Source organism: Somniosus microcephalus, chromosome 6 (genome assembly GCF_052327205.1).
Source record: "Somniosus microcephalus isolate GS21.2 chromosome 6, FLI_Smic_1.0, whole genome shotgun sequence".
Taxonomy (NCBI): Eukaryota; Metazoa; Chordata; class Chondrichthyes; order Squaliformes; family Somniosidae; genus Somniosus; species Somniosus microcephalus.
This window is the reverse complement of record NC_140992.1, coordinates 203,264,563-203,275,855: the sequence shown is the minus strand read 5'-3', so window position 1 is coordinate 203,275,855 and position 11,293 is coordinate 203,264,563. Positions and strand designations below refer to the sequence as shown.

General features: G+C 44.3%; 2 protein-coding genes across 2 annotated transcripts; one reads left to right on the top strand and one right to left on the bottom strand.

Moving 5' to 3' along the window:
- Positions 1-8,064: 8,064 nt before the first annotated feature.
- On the bottom strand, positions 8,065-9,252 carry LOC147116374 (metallothionein-like). The gene is made up of 3 exons (XM_085991249.1): positions 9,059-9,252; positions 8,786-8,863; positions 8,065-8,343 (listed from the first exon to the last, which is right to left on the bottom strand). The coding sequence occupies exons 1-3, from the start codon at positions 9,090-9,092 to the stop codon at positions 8,249-8,251; spliced, it is 207 nt and encodes a 68-aa protein (XP_085847375.1). The 5' UTR covers positions 9,093-9,252; the 3' UTR covers positions 8,065-8,248.
- Positions 9,253-9,907: 655 nt separating this feature from the next.
- On the top strand, positions 9,908-11,054 carry LOC147116373 (metallothionein-like). Its single transcript, XM_085991248.1, has 3 exons — positions 9,908-10,058; positions 10,256-10,333; positions 10,776-11,054. Exons 1-3 carry the CDS (start codon positions 10,025-10,027, stop codon positions 10,868-10,870), a joined length of 207 nt encoding a protein of 68 aa, XP_085847374.1. The 5' UTR covers positions 9,908-10,024; the 3' UTR covers positions 10,871-11,054.
- The last annotated feature ends 239 nt before the right edge of the window (positions 11,055-11,293 follow it).

Genomic DNA, 11,293 nt, shown 5'->3' with positions numbered 1-11,293 from the left:
CAGGAGTCGGTGCCGACATTTCAGAGTAAGACTCCGCGGAAAATAAATCGTTTGAATTCTCCAGTTGCATTCGACTCAGTGATTACTGAACCAGACTGAGGGTAAAAGAAACCGTTCTATCACATTCATGGGTCCAGGTTTCATATCTGGACATTGTAGCATCCTCGGTTCTCTTGTCTCTTCTTTCTGTGTATTGGGAGCTGTGGATGAGACTCTGAATGTGATTGTTCCATTAAAACATGGTGCTTCTTCATCATGTACTTGTCGTGTAATGTGGGATGTCCCTTTGCTTATTTCGTGTCCCAGCAGTAATCCCACCTTCATGGCGAAGTTTCCCTGTAAATTAAGCAGAAGCCTGGTTGTCACCAGGGGTTAGTTTATCTCCGGTGTTTATTCCATTGCTCCTGTTGGATTTAAGATCAGATGGGTTATTGCTTTATCATTTTAATTGGATCCAATGTTTCCATCTACCCATTCCCCTCATATCTATACATGCGCACGTATCGCTGGTCATGATAACCTCAAATGGTCCGATTCATCTAGGTGAGAATCCTGATCTCTCTGGCAATATTTTAACAAATACCTGCTCGCCCACCTTGGGTAGGGGCTCCAAGGGCCCCCTGCTTTTGTGTATTTTTTATCTCTGATGTCTTGTTGTTCTTTAACTTCTTGTTTGAGCTCTTTCAATTGATTATCCAATATTTGTACGTATTTCCTAATTTTATCTTTTAAGGGTCCTAGTCCCTCACTACCAGATGCTACTCCTTCCGGCAGACACATTGCTCGTCCAGTCATGAGTTCATATGGTGTCAGTCCGGTCACCCTGTGATCCTTTTTCCATATTCCATCTCTACCTTTGGCTGCGCCTCTCTTTGTCCACTGCTCCTGCTCCTCCATTTCAGTCTCCTCTTGGATTCTTTTAATGTTCACTTCCTCTGCTGTTATTCTACCTGTTGCTCTTGATGCCTGATCAGCTAGCATATTTCCTTTTGTTGCTCGCTCACTATCTTGCGGTGTGCCTTTATTTTAATCACTGCTACCTCTTCTGCTCCTTTTACCGCTTCTACTAGGTCTCTCACTACCTCCTCATGCTGTATTTGTCCTCCTCTGGAGGTTACATATCCTCTCCTATTCCACGCTATCTTATAATCATGCACTACCCCAAATGCATATCTACTATCTGTGTATATATTTACTCGTTTTCCTTTTGCCAATTTCAATGCTTCCGTGAGAGCCACTAGTTCTGCTACCTGCACTGAGGTTCCTCCTTCAAGCCCTCCCTTTGTGACTGTTTCTCCATTCTCGGATACTACTGCCCAACCGTGTGTGGCTCCCCATTTATATATCGGCGAGATCCGTCTACATAAAAGGTGTATTCGGGATTTTCAAGGGGCGATTCTGATATGGTTCCTCTGGCCTCTTCTTTGATCACTAACTGACACTCGTGTGCTTCACCCTCTGACAGCATTTCCTCTGCGGGGTTGACTCTATGTTCCCTTATAATCTGGACTGATCTGTCCTTGGGTATCAATACTGCTTCCCAAGCTGCCCTCCTTCTGTCTGATACAGCCTTAATTTTGCCTGTGTTTAGCAGGTCCACACTGTGTTTTGCGTGTGTAATATGGCTGTCCTGACATAGTGACGGGCTCGCATATCCGCACCACCCATGCGGCGCAGTCAAGGGCCGTCACGCATCTCGCCATTCCTTTAGCCACGGGGGTTTGTTGGGTGGCGTAATAGGCAATTGGCCTCATATCTCCACTGTACCCTTGGGTGACTACAGAGTTATAGAAGTTCCTGTCTATACTATAGTATATATGGAATGGTTTGACTATATTTGGCAATCCTAGTGCGGGTGCGTTAACTTTGGAGAAAAAGTCTAAAGCATACCTCTGACAACTTGAGTTGCAAGTAGTGCAGAAAGTTTAAGTATACCTCTGACAACTCCAGTTGCAAGTAGTGCTAAGCATACCTCTGACAACAAATTGTTGCAAGTATGGTCCCACTCTGCGAGGGTAAAGTAAGGGAGGTACCTCTGACAACTGCGGTTGCAAGTATCGTCTCACTCTGTGAGAGTAAAGCAAGGGAGGTACCTCTGACAACTGCGGTTGCAAGTACCGTCTCACTCTGCAAGAGTAAAGCAAGGGACATACCACTGACAACAATTAACCATTGCTGTAGTTTGACATGTTAATGGTCCAAGACTCCTAATCATTTCATCTTTCGTTTTTTTTCTACAGTATCCACGGCATAATTGTGACACCCATTTCACTTTCCAGTGTGTAGCACCCTCCACATGTCAGCACTGAATTTGATCTGGCACTGATTTACTATTGCTGATTTTATCTAACTCCGTGTATTCATTGTTTGCTGCTGCCTCTGATTCAACTGTCTTTACCCAACAATTGTGTTTGTTTTATTTGCAAGTTTGACCAACTTGTGTTGAATTTCTGAATCTAAGTCATTAATGTAGATTATTAACAGTAGGGGCTCCAGCTGTGATCATCGTGGCACATCGCTCAGTGCATCTTGCATCCAGATATCACTCCCTAACAAGTAACTGCTACTTTTATCCACCAGCAAATTCCTTATCCACATCCAGGATTCCCATTGACCACATGGGTCAGTTGAGGAGATTCATCAAGCATGAACTGTCACCTCAGCCATGTTGACTGCTAGAGTCTATAATTAAGGATAAGGTGACTGAACACCTCAACAATTTTCAGTTGATCAGAGAGTGCCAGCATGGATTTGTGAAAGGTAGCTCATGCCTGACAAACCTAATTAAATATTTTGAGGAGGTGATTAAATTAGTGGACAGGGGAATGTCTATGGATATTATTTATATGGACTTCCAGAAGGCATTTGATAAAGTCCCACGTAAGAGACTGTTAACTAAGTTGAGGGGAAATTCTTGACCTGGTTAGGAAATTGGCTGAGCGGCAGGAGACAGAGAGTACGGATAATGGGTAGATACTCTAATTGGCAGGATGTGACTAGTGGTGCCCTGTAGGGATCTGTGTTGAGGTCTCAACTATTCACCATATTTATTAACGACTTAGATGATGGCATAGAAAGTCATATATCAAAATTTGCCGATGACACACAGTGTAGATGAAAGCATTAAAGGATATTGTTAGATTAAGTGAATGGGCAAAACTGTGGCAAATGGATTTCAATGTAGGCAAAACTGAGGTCATCCACTTTGGACCTAAAAAGGATAGAACAGGGTCCTTTCTAAATGGTGAACAGCTAAAAACAGTAGAGGTCCAACGAGACTTGGAGGTCCAGGTACATATATCATTAAAATGTCATGAACATGTACAAGAAATAATCAAAAAGGCTAATGGAATGCTGGCCTTTATATCTAGAGGACTAGAGTACAAGAGGGTAGAAGTTATGCTGCCGCTATACAAAACCCTGGTTAGACCACACCTGGAGTACTGTGAGCAATTCTGGGCACCACACCTTAGGAAGGATATATTGGCCTTGGAGGGAGTGCAGCGTAGGTTTACCAAAATGATACCCGGGCTTCAAGGGTTAAGTTATGAGGAGAGATTACACAAATTAGGGTTCTATTCCCTAGAATTTAGAAGGTTAAGGGTGAACGGATCTAAGCTTTCAAGATATTAAGGGGAACAGATGGGGTAGATAGAGAAAAACTATTCCGCCAGTTGGGGATTCTCGGACGAGGGGGCATAGTCTAAAAATTAGAGCCAGACCTTTCAGGAGTGAAATTAGGAAACAAGTTTACACACAAAGGGTGGTAGAAGTTTGAAACTCTCTTCCGCAAACACCAATTGGTGCTAGTTCAATTGTTAATTTTAAACCTGAGATTGATAGCTTTTTGTTCACCAAAGGTACTAAGGGATATGGGCCAAAGGCGGATATATGGAGTTAGGCTGCAGATCAGCCATGATCTCATTGAATGGCGGAACAGGCTGGAGGGGCTGAATGGCCGACTTCTTTTCCTATGTTTCTATGTTCCTCTGCTCCTATATTATTGAACAGATTCCTCTCGTGCAGATAATCCCTCAGTTTGGTCCTGATAATCAATTCATTTGACCACCATCAGTTGAAAAGTAATGTGTGTCACTGATTGCTCAGTGAGTAAATGCACCGTGTGGTGCAGTTCTAAACCACACAGATCAGGATGGTCTCAGGTTAGATGACTGGTCTGTACTGAGTTGGTTGGTGATCTACCATTGAATAAATTCGAAACCACAAATTGCCTGCAAGTGGATTAAGGACAATTTTCCAATCCCAAAATCTAGAGCTGATTCTTTTACTGGAGCGAGTTGGAGATAACAATGAGAACAAAGAATGAGCACCAGTTCAGTTCAAAGTATTCTTGCCTTTCACTTATCAGGAAAGATTGAACAGGCTGGGGCTTCTTCCTGTAGAAAAAAGAAGGCTGAGGGGTGACCTGATCGAGGTCATATGTTATCAACGTATTTGGTAGGATAGACGTAGAGAAGTTGCTCCCTCTTGTGGGAGAGACCAAAACTAGGGGCCATAAATATAAGAATGTCACTAATAAATCCAATAGGGAATTCAGGAGGAACTTCTTTACCCAGAGAGTGGTTAGAATGTGGAACTCGCTTGCTTCCACAAGGAGCAGTCGAAGCGAATAGCATTGATGAATTTAAGGGGAAGCTAGATAAATCACAAGAGGGAGAAAGGAATAGAAGGTTAGGCTGATGGGGTTAGATGAAGAGGGTTGGGAGGAGTCGTGTGTGGAGTATAAACACCGACATCTATCATTCGGGTCGAATGGCCTACTTCTGTGCTTAATTCTATGTTATTCTATGTCTTAAAATCACAAAGTCGCAATTTCAAGTCCTTCCTGTGTTTGCCTAACTAACAACAGTCATTGGACTTTAAAGTGAGCCATGGCAGGTAAAGCGAAACATTTTGAGAGATTTCTGAGCTATAAAAAGGTACTAGTTCAATGTAAGTGTGTTCTTATTTTGGCAAGAAAAATGATTAATACTGGGATTCTGGGAGCAGGAACAAGCTCTCACAGAGATGTAACAGACAACAGACAGACACTAAATAGAGCGAATTAACCCTGGATCCACAAGGTGCTCAATCCGTTAAGATTGCAAATCTGAAATGATAATTAATGAGACATAAAGTGAGTGCAAACAATAATGGAATCAACAGACAAGATTTTAAGTAAAGAATATTGTCAGAAGATGGCTTTAATGATGTAATTTAGGTGCTGGAAGAGTTAGATTCTCTAGCACCTGTTTGAAAGGCCCAGTCTGCATCAAGATACTTGAATTGTGATTATTAGAGATGCCAAACATGTCGGCCCATTTGAATGAGACCTTGGTTGGTCACTGTTAGTCATTTGTGCCTAAGTTGGATTTGCTTTCTGAAATAAACATATGAAAGTTTATGCTAGGCACATGTGAACTGGAAGGTTTTCAGAGCTGGCAGATGTAGAATCAATCAAATGGTTTGTGTTGGAGATTATTTTGGAGAATTGACTCTATAGCAGAGAAGGTGCTGAGAGTGAAAGATAGAAGGCTAAGCAAAGTTAAATACTTAACCTGGCAGAAGTAAACTTGTAAAGTGCATTGCACATTTCATTGAATTGTTCATGTCTTGAGCATGGGAGTAAAATAACAGTATCACAATCCAGAGAAAGACGTGCACACAGTTTTAGTTAATGTTGAACAAGAAGACAACTGACAAAGGAAGGCAATGATGGCAATGTGCTATGGACATCCCCAGAGATGAAACTGAGCAACCCAGAGGAAGTATTAATATCCATTCACCAAGTACTGCGCTAATAGACAGCCTAAGCTGTAAGCCTGTGAGTATATCACAGGAGAGCCTTAATACACAAAGCTTGGTATTTATCAGTGATGTGTTGAATACAAACTGTAAGTGTAACATTGCTAAGCTGTGCTGTAATCTTAGAAATTAAGCATAACTTTGTTAAGCTATAAACAAGAGAACCCAGTGAGCTAAGACATTATGATTCACATAATTCATAATTGTGCTTATAATTACCTAGTCACTTTCATCAATCTTGTTAAATAAATTAGTATTACAAAAAGCATCTTTGTGACTGTCCTTCTCTTTGAAGCCTCTGTCAAAAGAAGTTAACTAATTTCAGTCAGTGTCGTACTGTGATGTCCTGGTGACTGGATTGGGTGCTGTAAGATGGCTCAAAGGGTCGCTAGTTAAAGAATGTTATGAACTGTAGAAGTAAATGGTAGATTTCAGTCAAGTTTCTATGTACATGTGTTAAGGAAAAGGGCGAAGATTGTTCCAACACCCTTTAGTATACATAGCTAGATATTACAAATTCATATAATGTGGTAGAATTTAGTATTAATTCTAATTCAAACTCTGAATTCTGACTAACCTTGTCATACAGCCTGTCCATTAACAATTCTCTCCCATCATTTGGAAATGTGCCTGCAGATACGTTCCCCCTCATTTTCCTGCAGGACATTGAGTTCTAGCTAGTAGTGATTTTCGTAACACGAACACAGACACACCCACACAAAACCACCAGCACCATTACATGTTATAACTGGACATGATAGAAGTGTGCCATCCAGTTTTGCATCCAATTACTTTGCAGATTTGGCAACCTTCGCTGTGGTTGAACAAGTGACCTACATGTGGACTATGACACGCCAACATTTTTCATTACACAAATATTTGAACATGTCAGAGGTGAGTATTTGGTGAATAGCTCTGCCCCATCAGTTAGAAACTTAACTATTGCCAGCCTTCCCACAATGCTAATGGAAGATTTTGAGTTGTATCTGGGGAAGTTTTCTGATCCTCTGCCCTTCCCCCCAATTAATTATATCAGGGCATAAATCTCTCTTCCAGCTTCATTTCCATTTTTATTTTACTGAATGGAAAATAATGGGAGGACAGATCGCTCCTGAATTCCCAACTGATGCTCCAGACAGGGGAAGCTCCATGTGGGAAGGGAGAATTTGTAAAATTATTCTACAAAGTATAAATGAAGAAATATGTAGAAAGCCGTCTATTTGGAAACGAATTTGAATTCTCATTATTATAACATATAGGCCTAGAAATTCGGTAGGCTTAGCGCCGCTTTTGAGGCGCTAGAGGGCCTAGCGCCGGAGTTATGGCCAGTTTGGAAATTGAGTGGGTCCCTAAATCGGCGTTAGGCCGTTAGCGCTGCGCCGGCACCGATGACGTCATCGGTGTGCGCAGCGTCCCGGTTGCCATGGTAACCCGCCCGAACTCCAAAATTGACTTGCGGCCGCCTCGCCCGTGGCAGCCGCAAGCAACGTTCTGGCAGAGGTGCCTTACTGGACTTTGCGCCGGCGCATTAAAGGCCCCGCAGCGGCCGGCCGCTTTCCCGCCGGCCGCCTGGCCGCAGCTCCCTCCCCGGACTTCTCCCCCCCCCCCCCCCGGGACAGATGCAAGCCCGGCACTTGTCCGAGGTGCCGGGCTCATTTTTACAATGATTTTCGCGGGCCGCGGCCGGGTGCAGGCAGCTCCTCCTTAAGGGAAGGAGGCCTGCACTTCCCGAACCTGCCGCACCGCAGCGGGCACCGCAGCGCCGGAATAGCGCCGCAATTCAGCGCGTAGCGCCAGTTTTCAGGCGCAAACAGCTTTCAGCAGCGCCGGCAGCCGTTTGGGCGCAGAACTAGTGAATTTTTGGCCCGCCCAGCGCGACTTAGCTCCGGCACTAACTTCCGGCGCTAAAGCCGTCGCTGCGCCAAAACCCAATTTCTAGGCCATACAGTGTTAAATATGTATTCCATGAAATGGCTGCTGATTTTACAATATTAACTGGCTGTTCACTGACTGCTTCAGTTTGATTTTAGCGTTTGGTGTTGTAATTGGCATGGTGAAGGATCCCAAGTCCACAGTGAAGTGTTCCACAGAGAAAGGGATGGGGCTTTAACCTCTTCCCCGAGACTGCACCAGATGGCAATGTGGCTTTAAGGCATCATTTTATACAATGTGGCCTGTTTAGGCCGTAACTTGTTCCCTACACATTGAGCTGTCATTAGGAACATCACATATTTAGTGAAGAGAAAGGCACTGATCACATAACTTGAAATAGTTTTTTTATTTACCGATATTAAACATGATCATTTCAAAAACAATGAATTCACTTTTCATGTGTTTATATAAACAGACAACTCATCAGGACAGAGATACTGAGGACATGCGGCTTGTGTAATACAGTACATATGGACAATACTTTCTATATTGGGCCTGAAGGGCCTGTTGTTCAGGAGCAGCAGCTACATTTGCCGGAGGTTTTCCCTTTACACACACAACCATTGGCGCAGTTCGTGCATCCTGCAGGACAGCAAGAGCAGCAACCTGAGAGAGGAGAGGGCAAAGGCAGAAATCAGGAACAATGAATGAGTTCAGTGAAACAGCCCCAGACCCTCCCATTACAGCACTCAGCTCCTCCCTAATAAACGAATCTGTGCCATATCTCCAAGTAACCCGTCTGAAGATGCCCCGCCTCAGGACACTATGTGAGGGGGTTTGGGTGAATATGTTACTGTCAGTATCTCTCCAAACCTATTTCTAGTGATAAGTCTATAAAATCATCTTTTACCGATGTCACTCGAAAACCCTTCTTTAACCAGCAGGGTTATCACCTCCAGTCTCTTTAGATTGGACAATCTGATGGGAATTAAATCTGGTGAAATCATGGACCTTGTACTTTTCTATTCTGATCCTTTCAGTTCTGCCCAGAACTATCCGTCACATAAATACAATGTGAGGAGCTGTAAACAGTCCCACAGTTACTCACTTTTCTGGCAGCGTCCAGCTTTGCTGGTGGGACATCGGCAGTCGGAGCACCTGCAGGTTTGTTCACAGCAGCAGGATCCTGAAAACAGGAAAAACAAAGACATTGAGTTATGGTTCAAACCCGGAGAAATGCCCGGTGTGGAGGAGCCCCGGCTCTTTGTCCCATTCTGTTCTGCAGTTACTTTAATAAAGAGCCTGCCCTCCAATCCTGCTCCACCTCAGTGAGACTGAGCCGGGACACTGTGCTGAAAGGACTGCACTAGTCGCCACTCACCATCCAGGCAGACACAGGGCTTCGAGTCAGACATTTCACTAACTTCTTCTTCAGCTTCAGCTTCCAACCCTCACCCAATCAGCGCTTCTCGATCTGGTGCCCTTTGCTGAATCGGAGCCGAGTTTTATGGGGTTGTGATTGTGGGGAACCGGCTGCAAAACCGGGGAAGGGGCGGGTCGGTCCGGGCAGAATGCACCCGGGACACCGAAGTGAGTCAGCGGCTGAAGGTTTGAATTGCACCCGTCTCCTTCACTCACAACACGGCCCCAAAAGATTTCTCAATAACAGCAATTTAGATCGGGCCATTTCTGATTCTAAATATTTACAGACTAAAAACAAACTCCACTGTAGTTCAGTCTTTAAACAGCCAGGAAGTGCACACGGTTCAAAGGTCACCTGTGCTCCCGGCTCCTCACACTGACCAGACAACTGGGCAATTCTCACCTCTCCAGACACTGTGGCTTTGAATCGTGCTGCACTGAAAGCACTTTATTAATGGAATCTCTTGTTGTAGATATCGAGGCAAGTGGGAAACTCTCTGGTTCACAGGATCTGGGACAGCAATCCGAAACACAAAAACTAACAAATATCTAGAGTGAAATCGGTCAATAAACTTCAAACAGAACGTGCAGTCCTGGCCTCCCCCAGACCGTGGGTGTGAAACTTGTTGCAGACGCTCAGACACCCGGCGATTCAACGGGAAATGTTGGGAAATTGCTGTTATTGAGAAATCTTTTGGGGCCGTGTTGTGAGTGAAGGAGACGGGTGCAATTCAAACCTTCAGCCGCTGACTCACTTCGGTGCCCCGGGTGCATTCTGCCCGGACCGACCCGCCCCTTCCCCGGTTTTGCAGCCGGTTCCCCACCGATCACAACCCCATAAAACACGGCTCCGATTCAGCAAAGGGCACCAGATCGAGAAGCGCTGATTGGGTGAGGGCTGGAAACTGAAGAAGTTGTTAGTGAAATGTCTGACTCGAAGCCCTGTGTCTGCCTGGATGGTGAGTGGTGACTATTGCAGTCCATTCAGCACAGTGTCCCGGCTCAGTCTCACTGAGGTGGAGCAGGATTGGAGGGCAGGCTCTTTATTAAAGTAACTGCAGAACAGAATGGGACAAAGAGCCGAGGCTCCTCCACACCGGGGCATTTCTCCGGGTTTGAACCTTAACTCAAATGTCTTTGTTTTTCCTGTTTTCAGGATCCTGCTCCTGTGAAAAAACCTGCAGGTGCTCCGACTGCCGATGTCCCACCAGCAAAGCTGGACGCTGCCAGAAAAGTGAGTAACTGTGGGACTGTTTACAGCTCCTCACATTGTATTTAAGTGACGGATAGTTCTGGGCAGAACTCAGAGGACCGGAATAGAAAAGTACAAGGTCCATGATTTCACCTGATTTAATTTCCATCAGATTGTCCAATCTAAAGAGACTGGAGGTGATAACACTGCTGGTTAAAGAAGGGTTTTAGAGTGACATCGGAAAGAGATGATTTTATAGACTTATCACTAGAAATAGGTTTGGAGAGATACTGACAGTAACATATTCACCCAAACCCCCTCACATCGTGTCCTGAGGCGGGGCATCTTCAGATGGGTTACTTGGAGATATGGCACAGATTAGTTTATTAGGGAGGAGCTGAGTGCTGCAATGGGAGGGTCTGGGGCTGTTTCACTGAACTCATTCATTGTTCCTGATTTCTGCCTTTGCCCTCTCCTCTCTCAGGTTGCTGCACTTGCTGTCCTGCAGGATGCACGAACTGCGCCAATGGCTGTGTGTGTAAAGGGAAAACCTTCGACAAATGTAGCTGCTGCTCCTGAACAACAGGCCCTTCAGGCCCAATATAGAAAGTATTGTCCATATGTACTGTATTACACAAGCCGCATGTCCTCAGTATCTCTGTCCTGATGAGTTGTCTGATTATATAAACTCATGAAATGTGAATTCATTGTTTTTGAAATTATCATGTTTAATTTCAGTAAATAAAAAAACTATTTCAACTCCTGTGATTAGTGCCTTTCTCTTCGTTAAATAAGTGATGTTCCTAATGACAGCTCAATGTGTAGGGAACAAGTTAGAGCCTAAACAGGCCACATTGTATAAAATGATGCCGGAAAGCCACATTACATAAGTGAAGTTTGGGAACCTCTGCTCTACTCCCTTCCCCCTCAGTTGCTTGTCTAGCTTCACCTTAAATGTATCTATATTATTATTCGACTTACCAATGAAAAATGTTCACCTGT